The sequence below is a fragment of the Acomys minous genome, assembly GCF_964271855.1.
Source record: "Acomys minous genome assembly, chromosome: 10".
In the NCBI taxonomy this organism is placed as follows: domain Eukaryota; kingdom Metazoa; phylum Chordata; class Mammalia; order Rodentia; family Muridae; genus Acomys; species Acomys minous.
The window spans coordinates 95639086-95654906 of NC_140491.1; the positions used below are offsets into that span (position 1 = coordinate 95639086).

General features: G+C 41.4%; 1 protein-coding gene across 1 annotated transcript in view; it reads right to left on the reverse strand.

The window, feature by feature from the left end:
• LY75 (lymphocyte antigen 75) overlaps nt 1-15821 on the reverse strand; it is an 89262-nt gene that overhangs the window by 35675 nt on the left and 37766 nt on the right. The window contains exons 14-20 of the mRNA XM_084799794.1: nt 9315-9396; nt 6143-6211; nt 4044-4158; nt 2524-2559; nt 1775-1950; nt 561-628; nt 195-274 (exon numbers count right to left, since the gene is read on the reverse strand). Of these exons, the coding sequence (XP_084655920.1) occupies nt 195-274; nt 561-628; nt 1775-1950; nt 2524-2559; nt 4044-4158; nt 6143-6211; nt 9315-9396 (626 nt within the window). The remainder of the gene's footprint in view (nt 1-194; nt 275-560; nt 629-1774; nt 1951-2523; nt 2560-4043; nt 4159-6142; nt 6212-9314; nt 9397-15821) is intronic.

Consider the following 15821-nt stretch of genomic DNA (forward strand, 5'->3'; position numbering starts at 1 on the left):
AAAAAAAAAACAAAAACCTAAAATATCCACATTGGAAAGAGTTTTGATTTGGGATTTGAGCTACTGTCATCAGTGGGTATAGTCAGAAGAAACCACTGCACATTCACTCACAAGGAAGACAGGTTAAAGCAGTGGCTGAATCTGAAGTCCACATACTACATGATCAAAACTGAAGAGTCATAATAAAAGTTTACCAACAAGCCACGCCTTGGCTGACATGTGCACACACTCGTCTCCAAAGGTCATGTGAAAATGGTGCCACCGGGGTCGTGAGCTGAAAGGAAGTAAGAGACGTGAGAACCTGCAATGGAACTGCATGGCCTATGGATTTTCCTTACTCTAAATTATTGTCGTTATCATTTTAATGTTAACATTATTGCGTTCATACCACTTTTTCGATACCAACTCATAAAGAAGCTCGGTTTCTCACATGAATGTTAAACCGTTTAGAAGTAGTAATCCCTCCCCTCCCAAGCCCCGCCCCCACCCCCACACAGGGGGACCAGGACTGTTTCTTCCGTGGGAAATTGATGGAGTTTGGCATCCAAGGTATTACATACTGCAGGAAGTACTGGTCGATTGGGTTCTCATTTGTTTTGACCCACCACTTCTGTTCATCGCCGGATATCTGGAGAGAAAGCACACAGCCGTCCTTACACGTGCTGGGTCTTCCAGGAGACCTCTCCTTTACACAGTCTGTTCTATTGTAACCACAGATGATGAGACTCTTTAAACACTCCATCACTTGGACTCAAAATGTATATACCCCAGGACCTTTCATTAAAAAAAGAATTGGACATATCTTATTTTTTTTTTATTCATAGGTCCTATTTTAGATATAGAAAAAGAGTGCTGCAATCATATCCATATATATTTGGATCAATGTCTTAATTGGGCATATGGTTAATTATAATTTTTAAAACAATACTAGCTTTCTTCCTAAAAGCTTTTTTTGTTTTTGTTTTTGTTTTTTTGTTTTTCGATACAGGGTTTCTCTGTGTAGGCTTGGCTGTCCTGGACTCACTTTGTAGACCAGGCTGGCCTCGAGCTAACAGTGATCTGCCTGCCTCTGCCTCCCGAGTGGCTGGGATTAAAGGCGGGTGCCACCACACCTGGCTCTTAAAGCTATTTTGAAACTTAATTTTATTTTTAAATTTAATTTTCTACTAGTAGAAACAGAAAGTTAACTATTGAGTTAAAGAGAACATGATAAAGAATAAAGGCTTTTTATTCTCTTTATGGATACATAGCTACCTAGTTGTGAAGCAAATTGTATTTTGTGTATTTAGTCTCTCCCCCTCTCTCCCTGTATCCTTCTCTTCTCCCTTGACTTCTCTCTCTCTCTACTCCTTCTCTGTCTGTCTGTCTTACTATATAGTTCAGGCTGCTCTGGCCTCAAATTCACAATTTTCCTGTCCCAGTCTCCCAAGTGCTGAGATTATAGAAATATACTACCATACATGGCTAAGATTTGGGTTTTATAGACGTTAGAAATGTTTTAGTGAAATAAATGTAAATATAAGGAATGAAAATGCATTTGCTGGGTTGGAGTGATAGCTCAGCAGTTAAGAGCACTGGCTGCTCTTCCAAAAGACCTAGGTTCGATTCCCAGCACCCACACCAGAGCTCACCACCTGCTGTTCTAGGGGGTGGCGCCCTCCTCTGACCACTGTACGTACTGCATACAGCATACAACAGACATACGTAGGCAAATACCCATATACATAAAATAAAAGTAAACAAAATCTCAAAAAACTGCATTTGCTTAAATTACATTTGCTATTTTGTTTCTGATAGCTTTCAGTCCTGTAAAAGATGTTATCGTGGCAAGAAAGCTGTGGTTGCTTGCACAGTATAGGACAGCCTCTTCGTAGTTTAAGTGGGGATCAGCAACAAACCAGTATTCACTTCCTTCGATTATAACTGGGGGCCCATGAATCCCAGGGCGATCTAAAGAAGGAAAGAGTTACAACTGTGACATCAGACAATACAACTGAACACTCAAAATGAGTCATGTGTCATAACCACTGTCTTACAGATAAGTGCCCCCTCAAAGGCCTGCTGGCTCCCAGCCCAGGATTTTACTGGCGGATGGAACAACTATTAAGAGGTAGGACCCAATCAGAAGTCTGAATATACTGAACTGTGTCTTTGAAGGTGCACTGTGACCCGGTACCTTCTTTTTCTCTTTCACTGTCCAGCCACCACAAGGGGAGCAATTTATTACCTCCCATCTCCTGGACACAGGACCTCTTGTATTACTACAGGCCAAAATGCGCCTTTTCTTTAGAAATGTTAACATAACACGGTAACGCACTAAGATTCCTGGCTCTCCAGTGGCTGGCATCCCTGTGCTCAGAGAAGGAAAGCCCATCTCTGCTACCTCAGCCCACCCACATACCTCTGCTGCCGGCAGGCATTTCACTTGAGGACGTGAGAAAAAACCAGCAACTGATGACAAACTACATGCATTTTTCAAAAAAGATGCAAGTCACTTGGGCTAAATTTTGGTGCTCAACTTACCTGGATTATACCAGTCTGGAATTTGGGGAGTGCTACCTGTATACGGAAGAGAGCAATGGATTATGGTTAGGACTGGATTACAAAGCGTGCGTCCTGTAAAAGGAGCCACGGAGGTAATCTGAGGCATTGTCGGGGTTGGGGGGTTGGGGATGTGAGGGGGGGAGGGGACTGGGGGGGTTGTTCGTTTTGGATCAAACGCTTTCATGCCGAGTTAGGTACATCTGAGTGGAGTTTTCCAGGGTTTACATCAATGCTTGCTTTAGTGCTTATCCTTTAAAAGGCAGGCCGATTAAACATTAAGTATTTCTAGTAGTTTAGCACTGGATACGTAGTTCAGTGGTAAGGCACTTGCCTTGCATCTGCAAGGCCATGGGTCCAATCCCCATTATGAGAACAGAAAGACTTCCTAGCTGTCTTTTACTTTGTATTATGGAAGTCACAAAGAACATACAGCCATCAATTAGAAAGCAAAAGTAGGAAAGGATGATTCTGTAGCCATTACACACATGCACCAAAGGATGTACGGCACGGACCAGCACTGCGTCTAATGGCATCTGAGTAACTAAGTCTGTAAACGTGGGGTGGGTTTCCACCAATTCCCAAGATGGTAGTGGAATTGGCTCTTTTGAGAAGATTAGAACAAAGCTGAGAGGAAAATAAAAATGGTCGCTCAGGATTTCTGAACAGAAATGAGAATTATGCTATGCCCCATAGCATTCTGGGCTTTGGGACTGGGTGGGCCAGTATCCAGATGCCTGAACACACTTTGCTTTTGCCACACCCTGTATCAGATGCGTGATTCCATGAGCCTCCAGTTTCTGCTCTGTAAGAGAGTGTCTGGACTCAGAAAGGCTGTGACAATCACACGATTGTCCCTAAGGGGCACCCGGACAATGGTCCCCACAGAATTCCAGTGGCTCCCACCCCATTTTCATATAAGCTGTAGGTACACTGATTTCAAATAAATGCGTAATTTGGTTCATTTTAGAAATTATAGGGTAAATGTGTTGATCCTAATTTCATGTGGTACCTAAGTCATCAGCAATGCTTCCTCAGAGCACTGCCTACATATCAAGTGTGTTCGGTTTTCTCTTTGAGACAGCTCTCTTCATTTTTGGATAATTTTCACCAATAGTGCAGTTAAATTGACACCAACAGACAGTTAAAACTGTACGTGGTCTCTTGTTTATAATCTTGTCAATAGCCGGGTGTCTCTAGGTAGCCCAGGCTGACATCTGAGTCTGGCAATCTTGTCTGAGCTCCTGAGTGCTGGGGTGTACAGGTGTGTACCTCCATGCTCTCTCCACTTTCTCATCATTGCAGGCTCTACTGCCATTTTAACTGGCTTCTTGAACTTGGATTTATATAAAGTATTAGCATCTTGGAGTTCACTGAACATTGCTTCTCAGTTTTACAAGAACCCAAGAGATTTTGATTTCTTCAGTATTGAGTCATTCTTCCCAGCACACCTTCCAGCCCAGCATTTGCAGTGTTCAAGGTTGAGAAAAGCAGTAACTTGCCTTTTGGAATCTGACACACCCATTCAAGTTTTGCATCACAGGCAAAAGGCTTCAAATAAGCAAATCTTCTCTCATCGTAGAGAAACCGGCTTCTTTGCCAATGCCTTTCAGGTACCTAAAGGATGAAGAAGACGGCAGAATGCCCTGAAACAGTTGCATTTCTTCCCAAACACTGTAAGCCATGGCTTCCATCTCTACTTTAATTGCAGCACTTACAATACTTACAAAATGAATAGATGAAGGAATGGAACGTTTATTATTATTATTATTATTATTATTATTATTATTATTATTATTATTATTATTATTATTATTATTTGGTTTTTCGAGATGGGGTTTCTCTGTGTAGCTTTGGCTATCCTGAACTCACAGTGATCCACCTGCCTCTGTCTCTCAAGTGCTGGGATTAAAGGCATGCGCCACCACACCCAGCAAGAATGGAATGTTTAAATAGTGACAGCGTGGGCTGGAGTTTTCCAAGAGACAAAGGAAACATAAGTTTACACTTATGTCCAAAATGCTAATTGTTATTTTTTGTTGGCATGACACCTTAGACTTAATAATTTTTCTTTTTAAAACTACAATAAGGACTTTTTCCTTGTGAGTATTCATTGCACTGTGTTGCAGAAGGTCATTTTTTTTTTTTTTTAAATGCTGGTATATTATTATATGCTGAGCATCTTGCACTTTTCAAGTTTAGGAGAGACTAAAGTGGAAACAGGCATTTAGTTGGATTGTCTCCAAGCCAGACCATCACAGAGAAGATCAGAAAGTGACAGAGACTCCTGGGCCCAGCAGCCCAGGCTTCGGCTTGGGTGTTGCTGTTCCACTTCTAAGATGTGTAATTATGACCCATCTAAGCACATGCTCAGGATGGGAAAGGAGCATTGAAGGCAGGAGCTCGGAGGAACCTCCATCGCTTTCACGATTCTTTATCTCTTAAGGTCAGATTTATGGGTATTGTGGTGGAAGAGGTATAAACAGGGGACCAGGGCCCTGGCTGGGTTTCCCCCTGATGCTGGTTGTATCAGCGCCCCTTTTATTCACTGATTTTATTTTATTTTTATTTTTTAAAGATTTTACTTATTTATTATTAAGTATCCAGTGCTCTGCCTGCGTGTACACCTGCACACCAGAAGAGGGCATCAGATCACATTATAGATGGCTGTGAGCCACCATGTGGTTGCTGGGAGTTGAACTCAGGACCTCTGGAAGAGCAGTCAGTGCTCTTAACCTCTGAGCCATCTCTCCAGCCCTTAAAACTTCTTCTGTTGAGGTGTAAGTACCTTTCAAATACAGTTCATTGTATCCGTGTTCTAAACAATTCTGAAAGCTACATCAGCTTCTCTGAGGCTTTTGCCTGCTCTTGAGTTGTAAATCCTTTAAGGTGAACCAATGCTGTAACAGGTTGACTACAAGAAGAGTTACCCTGAACACAGTCTTCTTTCCATTTTAATTTGCCAAGCATCCATGGAAGTCAGAAGAGGGCAATGCTCTCTTGGAACTAGAGCTAGGATGGTTGTGAGGTGTCATGTGGAAACCCAGGTCCCCTTGGAAGAGCAGTCAGCATGCTAAATCGTGGTGCCATCTCCCATCCCCCAAGTATTGTTTGTAATGTAGTACCACTGTCAGTCATCATGCGGCCACTGGTATTCTTGCACTATTGTCCGTTAGAAAGCCTATCCTCTTGCCCCTGCACAAACTATCCGTCCTTGGAAACCAAGGTCGAATCCCCACTCCTTCTGCACAGATCTTAGCGGTGACTTCCTCTTTCGATCTCTCCTTGGCTTTCAGCCCCCTCTTGAAGCGTCTTAACCTATGAAGATAAAGCTATGTTTTTTGAATATGAGTTTTAAATTTTCAAATTAAGTGAAAGTCAGATTGCTTTGGCATGTTTCTCATGGCACCTGGCATCACACTCCATGAACAAAAGATATTCCAGGGATATTTTCCTGCCCATACACGGTGCCAGGTTTGTGTGTGGTGCTGAGGGTCGAGCCTAAGGGCCTCACACAGGTTTAGCATACACTCAGCCACTGAGCTCTGACCTCGGTCCTTGGATTTTATTTTTAATGCTGATTTTCCATTATGGTACTGACCTTGACAGCAGCACAGTCTCTAATGTCATAATCCTGTTGAAACTCCAGCTCCATGATGACAGTAGACACCTGCAAAGAGAAGTCAGCTTTGAGAACGTAAGGCTGGTACGACACTTGCGAATTCCATGTAACTTAGGCAGCTTTTACAATTCAAGCATGCTCATTCGCCACAGAGATAATACATTTTCATACATCACTTTCTGAAAGATCTGGACGCCAAGCCACAGGAGGGCTTAGGAGCTGCTAGGTTGGCTTTAGTTTCCCACAAAGTAAGTCACAGTCTTGGAAGTGGGGTATTACTGGGGTGTTATGTCACCGTGGGAGCCAGAATCAACGGCTCAAAAGGGACTTTTTAGTCTTTTGAGATGCTGGGGATTTGATCAATTAGTTCCTGCTTGGACTCTGACATTTAGCAAGGACACAGAATGAACTAACATGAGCAACACAGGGCAAATGATGATTCTCTGGGAAAAGGACACTTAGAAGTGTCACATAGACCCTCTTTAGAAATGGTGAACAAGGGCAGTATTATTTGAGGATTTAAAAATATATATATTTTATTAATTTATCCATATTACATCTCAATTGTTATCTCATCCCTTGTATCCTCCCATTCCTCCCTCCCTCACATTTTCCCCTTACTCTCCTCCCCTACGACTGTGACTGAGGGGGACCTCCTCCCCTGTATATGCTCATAGGATATCAAGTCTCTTCTTGGTAGCCTGCTATCCTTCCTCTGAGTGCCACCAGGTCTCCCCATCCAGGGGACATGGTCAAATATGGGGCACCAGAGTTTGTGTGAATGTCAGACCCCACTCTCCACTCAACTGTGGAGAATGTTCTGTCCATTGGCTAGATCTGGGTAGGGGTTCAAAGTTTATTGCATGTATTGTCCTTGGCTGGTGACATAGTTTGAGCAGGACCCCTGGGCCCAGACCTGCCCATCATAATGTTCTTCTTGTAGGTTTCTAGGATCCTCTGGGTCCTTCTATTTCCCCATTCTCCCATGCTTCTCTCACCTAGAGTCCCAATAGGATGTCTTGAGGATTTTTTAAAATAACTTTGTCTATTTTGCTTAATACAGATGCTTTCTTCCTTATATAACTAATGCTTTTAGATGATAAAAGTAAATATTTTTCCATTATTAATTGATAATAGAAATAAACACAAACTAAGCACAAATGAAATCTTTGGAAAAATAATTTGTACTCTCCAAAGATTACCAGGATATCTGCATATCTTCAGGTTTTTTTGAACTCTATATAGGGAAACTAAATATGCAAGCCTTTAAAAAGTAAGAATAAATGGAGTGGGCGAGATGGCTCAGTAGGTGACAGTGCCTGCTGCCAAGACTGATGGCCTGAGTTCCATTCCCAGAATCCACTCGGTGGAAGGAAAGAACTTACTCCTGACACTTGTCCACTGGCCTCCACTGCCCACCCCCTGGGCCACACACTAAATAAATAAAGTAAAAATAAATAAATAAAAATAGATGAATATTTTGTTTCTTTTCACACGTAAGTAAATCTGTTTCTATTTCAAAACATGTGCATGTAAGTGATTCTAATGATGTTATGGTGTGTAAGTGGATTTTCTGTCTTTTTAATTGAGGTAAAATTGCTTATGTGTTGGAGGTTGGTCTGATGTATTTTGATGCTAATTACTGCTTGCTATCTCTGTGACCCACTTTGCCTAAGAGCCTAACCTGTTTGACCAATAAAAGGCCATCACACTATGGGAAGTAGTTTAGGGGATTAATATCTGCCCTGACCCAGGTTAACTAGGGCTATTTTAAAATATAACCAGTCTGTGTCTTGATTGATTGCTATCAGGTTAGAAAATACTGCCATAATAATAATTATATGCCTGATAATAAACATTACTAGGCCATACTGGTAAAATAACTGCAACACTTATATCCTTATGATGTTTTACAGTGTACATACTTAGAACACACATATGCATTTCCTTTGACAGCCAGCCATTGATGTGGTGAGAACAAAGTCATTGTTAACTACGGTCTCATATTGCACAGCAGTAGATCTCTTGAACTTACTGATGATCCAGCTAAAAATTTTTATCTTTTGACAAATATCTCCCTTACCTCAATCTGCCCCAGTCCCAGATAACTGTCATTCTAATTTTCCCCCTCTCCCTTTTCCTCTGGTTTAAAGGTTTTCGTTGTGTGTATTCATTGTCCTAGGCACTGTGTTATACGAGGGCATTTTCACACAGTGTATAAGGTCCATGGGGCATATTTCACCTGACAGCTCCTCCCTTTCCCTCCCCTCCTCATCCTTCTTGCTGGCATCCTTCGCTTTTCCAGATAGTTCCACGCCATATCACATGCTTTTATATACCTATATAAACATCCAAGAACCATACAAAGATTTTTGTTGTTGTTGTTGTTTTAAGACAGGTTTCTTTGTGTAGTCCTGGCTGTCCCATAACTCTATCTGTAGCCCAGGCAGGCCTTGAACTCACATAGATCCACCTGCCTCTACCTTCCAAATGCTAGGATTAAAGGCATATGTCACCACCTCTGGGTGAAACCAGAGGTTTTTTGTTTTTGTTTTTGTTTTTGTTTTTTTCTCTCTCTCTGAGTCAGGTCTTAGGTACCCTGGGCTGTGTAGTAACTTCTAGCTGAGATCCCATCTATCTGTTTTTGCTTATCTAGACTATGTCATGGAGTGTTCCTGCTACCCTTTTCCCACCAGCTATATAGTTTGGGGGAGGTCTTACATTTAAGGCTTCAATGTATTTTGAGTTCATTTTTATATACGACGTGCATATTGGGTCTGCATGTGGGTAGACAGCTTCCTTGGTACCATTCATCCAAAGGACTATTCTTTCCTTGTCGTGTGTTCCTAGCACTTTTGTCAGTAATCAGTTGGCTCTCAATTCCTGAATTCATTTCTGTGTGTTTTCTTCTTTTCTGCTGACACAAGCATGCTACTTTGGTCGGTCAGCTTCCTTAGATAGAATGCTATAGTTTGGTGGGATTCCATCCCCCGAGGCGTCCTTGTGTTGATGGCTGCTTTAGCCTGTCAAGGTCTTCTCTGGCTCCGCCCTCATTTCAGATGTGGGCGGTGTTCTAGTGAACAATCAGCTTATTTGCTTTTGAAACAAACATTCCTCCCATGCTTTTCCCAACACAGAAGTTTTAACTTACTGGCGTACGATCGCTCCACTGCCAGGACCCTTGTAAATCGGGGCTTCTTTTATTCAGACCGATCCACAGCCAATGCTGCCCACTATGTTTAAAAAAAAAAAAAAAAGACAGAAACAAAACAACAAAAAGGAAGTATTAGAAGTTTAGGACAATACTTGCTAAAAAATATTTAGCATTCACATGTTTAAAGTGATAGAGACACACATGCGTATTCAGGAGACTTGGCACCAAACAGAAAAGACAACTTTAAGCCATACAAAGAAAGAAATGAAATCAAGCTCTCAGCCCAGAGTGGCCGTAGAAAAGGTACCACGTGCTTAAAACAAAACTTTAAGTTGTTTTCTGTTTTTTCACTGTAATATTTCATTGTAATAGGCATTATCAGATAGAGTCAATGAAGCAAGGGCAGCTTGTCTTTGTTTTCTTTTTCTAGACTTACTTATTTCATGGCCATGAATGCTTTGCCTGCAGTGTATGCACTGCACCATGTATGTACCTGGTCGGAAGAAGGCACAGGATGCCCTGGAACTGGGATTATGGATGTTGTGAGTAAAGATATGGGTGCTGGAAATCGAAGATGGGTCCTCTGTAGGACCAACAAGTGTCCTAAACCATGAGCCACCGCTCCAGCCACTTGCTTGCTTTTGAGATGGGGTGTGTATGTGTCACGTGGCCCAGGAAGGCCTTGAGTTCCTTACATGCAGTGAAGAGTGACTCTGAGTCTCTCCTCCTCTTGACTCCACCTCCCGAGTGTTGGGATTAGAGGCACGAGACACCATGTTTTAAGTGGTGCTGGCATTTGAACTCAGGGCTTTGTGTAGGTTCATTAGAAGGCAACCCACATTTCCAGCCTCAACAGTAGCATCTTGAAAAACAGTGTCTAGACGTTAAGGATGTAGCTCAAAGGTAGAACAGTTGCTTAACATGTACAAGGCCATAAATTCAACACACACACACACACACACACACACACACACACACACACACACACACACGTCTTTATAGCACCATCAAATTTCTGATCTTTATAATGCAAAATAAGCTATTTGGTTAAGTTTTATTAAAGAAAAATTTTAAATACTTTAGCTGCTACTTTCCTTTACTTTTAAAGTCAGCAAAATTTTATCTATCTATCTATCTATCTATCTATCTATCTATCTATCATCTACCTACCTATCTATTTATCTAATCTAGGCAGCAAAGAAAATGCCAGAGAAAGGTAATTGGCTAATCACTTCCATGGTTATATTTACCACTATAAGCTCTGTATTTCTATGTAAAAGCACTGAGCTGGGTACAGCGATACCATAGAGAAGCATGAGACTCAATGTTTCCCATCAAACAGAGTGCAGCACAGCTAAGGAAGCATAGTACATGTGAGCCTATGGGGGCTGCCAGGTGAGGTGTACAAAGTTTAAACATTATAAAACCACAGCACATGGAACGGTCATGGTGGACTGCAGCATGGAAAAATGTTTTCTGAGGTTGGATGAAAAACACAGTCTCCAAAAGATGGCTAATATTTCTTTGGAGCCCAGAATCCAAGCACTTACCATGTTCAGTGGAGTGCAGCTGGGTGCCTCACGGATAGACAAGAACACACATGCAAGTGGTATCTTGCCCTCACAGAGATGTCCACACTAGCAGGGCTACATACATGACAAGCGATCCAATTGCAAAACCTTCCTCTGTCTCCAATTCCAACCGAGAACGTTCCTTACAATTTACTAGAGTTTTCAGGCTTTAATAGATAGCCAAACTATATTCCTTTAATTTAACTTTATATTGGGACATAGTGTCAGGGGTATGAGAACAGTATGCATCTGCATGCATACATAATAAATACATAAATAGAATATAAATACATATTTCAGAAGAGGTAGGACCCAAATGCAGAAATAATGTGTACTGCTTAGCTTTGTAGAATATACAGAATATATAGAGTGCACAGCTATGAAGTTGCTGAGAAACATAAGCCTGTACATCTTTATACATTTTTTTTTAAATGACCTGAATTACAAACCTAGCTTTATAACACCTTCTTAGTTTTTAATAAGATAGTTGCAGCTGGCCTTGGCAACACACACCTCTAACCCGAGCACTTAGAGACAGAGGCAGAGTGGCGGCAGATTGAAGGCAGCTTGGGTTATTTAGCCTGTTCCAGTTCAGCCTGACCTACACGAGACCCCGCCACAAAACTAAACAGCAAAACCCAAACACGTTTTCCTTGTCTCAACCTTCTCTAACAGTTTAACATCCGCCAGTGTTTTCTCATCTTTTCAGCTTCAACTTGCCTAACTCAGGAGAATGTGAGAATTACATAACAACACTGTTCTGTTCGTGGAGTCTAACTGCCAGTTCGCAGACCAGATACATCCAGTGGACACGGTTAGGGCCAGCTTAAACCCAGCCACTATAAGGAATTTGCCATTTTCACTGTCTGTTCAGCTGACAGCTCTCTCACAGGCTTCCCGCTGTATCACCCTCCCCTAAACCACACACAGGTCATCCTTAAGCGAGGTGGTTAAGATGTGAGGATTACATTTCCTTTCTCAGACTCATGTGATGATATTTCTTCCAAGGCTTTGCTTATTATATACTTACTTCAGCCTGGGAAATTCCCCTTACACAAGCTTTAGAATGTCTATTGTATTGAGTAACAGTTTGTTAGTCATTTGGGAAGAAAGACCAGAGATCACCTATTGCCTAGATTCAGACAGCTCCCCAATACCCCCAGCCTTTGCAGCAGTCTACAGATCCATCCTAGTCTCCTGGGGGGGCTCTCACCAGTGCCCTCCTAGCCAGCGGCCCAGTCCTCCCACAGACAAACGTCTCTACTACAAAGTTGGTTTCTGGGTCCTTTGCTGAAGATCAGAGGGCAGTTTCTTATGGAAATAGTTTGCTCAGATATCCACAATATGTCTAATCGTCACTACTTTCAGAAACTGAACTCTATTTCAGCCCTGAACTTAGTGTTCAGCTTCATTCGAAAGGGTTCCCTGGAGTGCCATGAACAGAGGATAGTAGGTATCATGGTGTGTGTTTGGGGGGATGTGGGGCGGGGGGGGGGGATTAGGGGAGGGAATAATTTCTGAATTACAGCTTGGGCTGAGTTTGACCTTCCTTGGCTGTTGCCCGGATAGTGGAAAGAATAAGCTGGAAACTACATTATTCGCTGCACACCTCTGATGTAGATTTCAAGAAAGCTGGAGAAAACAAAACAAAGCTTCTGGTCCTAACTGGGGAATCAGATGGAGGCGAAACAGTCCCATTTCCTTTCTAAACTGCTTCCACGCCACACACTAAGCACATAGTTTTAAGGCTATTTGGAGGTGCTGCATAAAAGGTTAGGAAGTTGAAGTGTGTTAAAATTCTGACTCGCAAATCCAATTTCCTGCTGCATTTGGTTGCTAAGGAAAACAGTATCTCAGCCACACTCCCTACCTCCCCACCCCTACCCCAAGAAATGCTATTTGATGAGGGCTCTTAGTCTGCAAAGCTTAGATTTATATCTAAAGCCATTTATGCCTCTTCACAGGGGGGAGTGTATACAGCAGCGGCGCCTGCTAACAAGGCTTTCTTTTCTAATCCCAGGACTATTTTTGCTGCACAATGGTTTCCCATTGGGATGCCATTAAGAGTTACAACGATCTAAGAGCCTTAACGAGTTGGTGTATCACAAATCTCTTTTTACTGAAATACAAACAGAGACACAGGAACCTAGACCGGGTGAGATCCGGCAGTCCTAAGTGATACAGATTTGGTGTGGGCAGAAGGCTTCTTGCTGAGAAAGTCAAGTCCAGTAATAAAAGCTAACGCATTTAAGGAGCCGACTTCATAATCATTTTCTAGTACAAACGACCCAGCTTCCTTGCTTTCCTTTAAACTATTGTGGCAATCTTGGTCTTAAAGTATGTCCAAGCAAACACTTGCTTTATAGTGGAACACTTATTAAGCAGATAACAGTCTGCTTAATATGGCCTTTTGCTGGCTTGCTGGCATGAATGTATGCATAAAATATGGTTCCTACAGGTGAAGGTATTACGGAGTCTTTTTTATACTCTCAATTTTCAACTTTAATATATTTAATACATTATTTTTATTTAATACGTCACATTAATTTTAAATAGTGTATTCTTCAGACAATTTTATAAAAATGTGTAGGGGACTGGAAGAAAGTGGAAAGGATTTCCACAAAAATGTTGCCTATAAGTAATATATGGGATGGTTTTCGTTTTCTTGGTTATCTTTTTTTTATTTACTTTCCAAGTTTTACATATGAACTCATTTCAGTTTTCAAGGAGGGTGTTCAATGGTGCTAAAAGGGAACAAATCAATAATAGTAGACCCCTTTCACACAGCTTTGTCTCCCCATATGAGCCACTCTGCCTACAAAATGTTCTGCTACCATATAGGGCTATGACATATTTCTATTAATTGTTCCCCTCAAATATCAGCAGACATGTCATTCAGCACTTATCCATGGCTTCCAATTGGAGATAGTAGTTCCTTGCATAGAATTGAGAGCTTGTTCTGTAAATATTTTCTAAGAATGCTTTACCTAGATTGTGTGTGTGTGTGTTTGAAGCTTGTGATCTTATTAGGTTGCCTTGTTCAAAACCCAAACTTCAGGCAAGATTGGCAGAGTATTTCAAGGGCCATGCCCCAGAGGCAGCGACCACAAGGGACTCTTTGATCCTATGGGTTACCAAAGGCTTTGGTCTCTGCTCAATGTTACAAGCAGGTTCATCAGTAAGATTTGGAAGTTTGTTAGTCAGCATGATCTCAGAAAAATGGGCTTTTGTTGTTGAAACTTAAATTATTCAAGATACAAGGATTGGCTAAAATACTCAGGAAACTTACTTTTCATTAAGAATAGGTATTAGCCTGTAGTGAGACCAGCAGCCTGTAACTTTAGAAATGGCATCTATGGTCCCTACATGGCCTCGGGTCCAGGTGCTAGGTCAGGTGATTGTGACAGCCTGATTGGGACTATGATGGGAACAAAACCCTGTCCTTGCCACATCTGCCTTAAGTAAGCCTGAACCCAGCTCAAAACGCTCAAAAGGCAGATGGCTGGGTCTGCGTTGCAGGTGTATGAGTAGATTGTGTGGAATGCACTGTGGTTCCTTCAACATAGGCCTGTGTGGCAAGTGGCGGCAAGCACAGAGACATTTGGTCTGAATTTTATAGTCACTATAATCTCCTCTCAAGCCAGTGAGGAAACAGCCAACTCTCCCTTCAAAAAGAGCCTAAGAACCAACATAATCCAATTGGCTTATGCCTACTACAAGATGACGTCGAGAACACCCGAAATCCTAAAATAGATGTCCAACACATGGATACTTGTAAAACAGGTATTTTATTTTATGTCAGTATTCAAGTCCAGTTTTAGTGAGGCCACCCTGAGCTACATGTGACTCTTGTCTCAAAAGAAAAATGAGGCGGGCTAGGGCAGAGCTCCATGGTAGAATGCTAGCCTAACATCCATGAAAACCAGGGTTCTGTCCTCAAACTCCCTATGTAGCCAAGGGTGACCTTGAATTCCTGATCCTTCTGCCTCCACATCCCTAGTTCTAGGATGGATTGCAGGAATGTATCATCATGCCCATTTTAATAAGAAAAAATAAAGAAAAGATAAAGTAAACCTGTAAAACATGGTAATAAAAATCCCTTCTAATGGAATATTTTAAATCACTCAAAATCTAGCTTGCTAGATGTGATACCCATTGATTATGTCTATGTAGTTTGCAGTCTTATTTTCAATGTGACTAGCACATTTTTACATTAAAAAAATTTATGTATTTACTTATTATGAATACAGTGTTCTGCCTGCACATGCACCTACACACCAGAAGAGGGCACCAGATCTCACTGTAGATGGTTGTGAGCCATCATGTGGTTGCTGGGAATTGAACTCAGGACCTTTAGAAGAACAGCCAGTGCTCTTAACCTCTGAGCTATCTCTCCTGGCCCCATTTATATATTTTTTATAATCTTCCTCCTTCTCTATTTAAGACAATATGTTTACACATAATAACATTTTATATCTTAATGTATACTAAATTACATATAACAGTGATAGTATGGACATCTGTTCCTGTCTCTGCCTCTTATGAGAATGCATTTTAAGATGCTCTATCATTAATTATGACAGATATTTGACTTGAGCATTATATTTCTAATGTGATAAGTATTTGCATATTAATTAAACACATCAACTATCTATATCTATATCTATATCTATATCTATCTATCTATATCTATCTATCTATCTATCTATCTATCTATATATATATATATATATATATATATCTCCAGAAATGGATGAGAGTTTTTCTAGATGCAGTTTCAGTGCGTATTATAATCTGATCCTACAATCTCTAGCTTGTGGTTGTTAATTCTTTTGCTGTTTGGGTTAATGTGGGACAGCCACACAGACAGCACAGACAAGCAAGACGGGTCAAACTGTGCTAAGCCAGGGACACAGCAACTGGGAGACTCCTG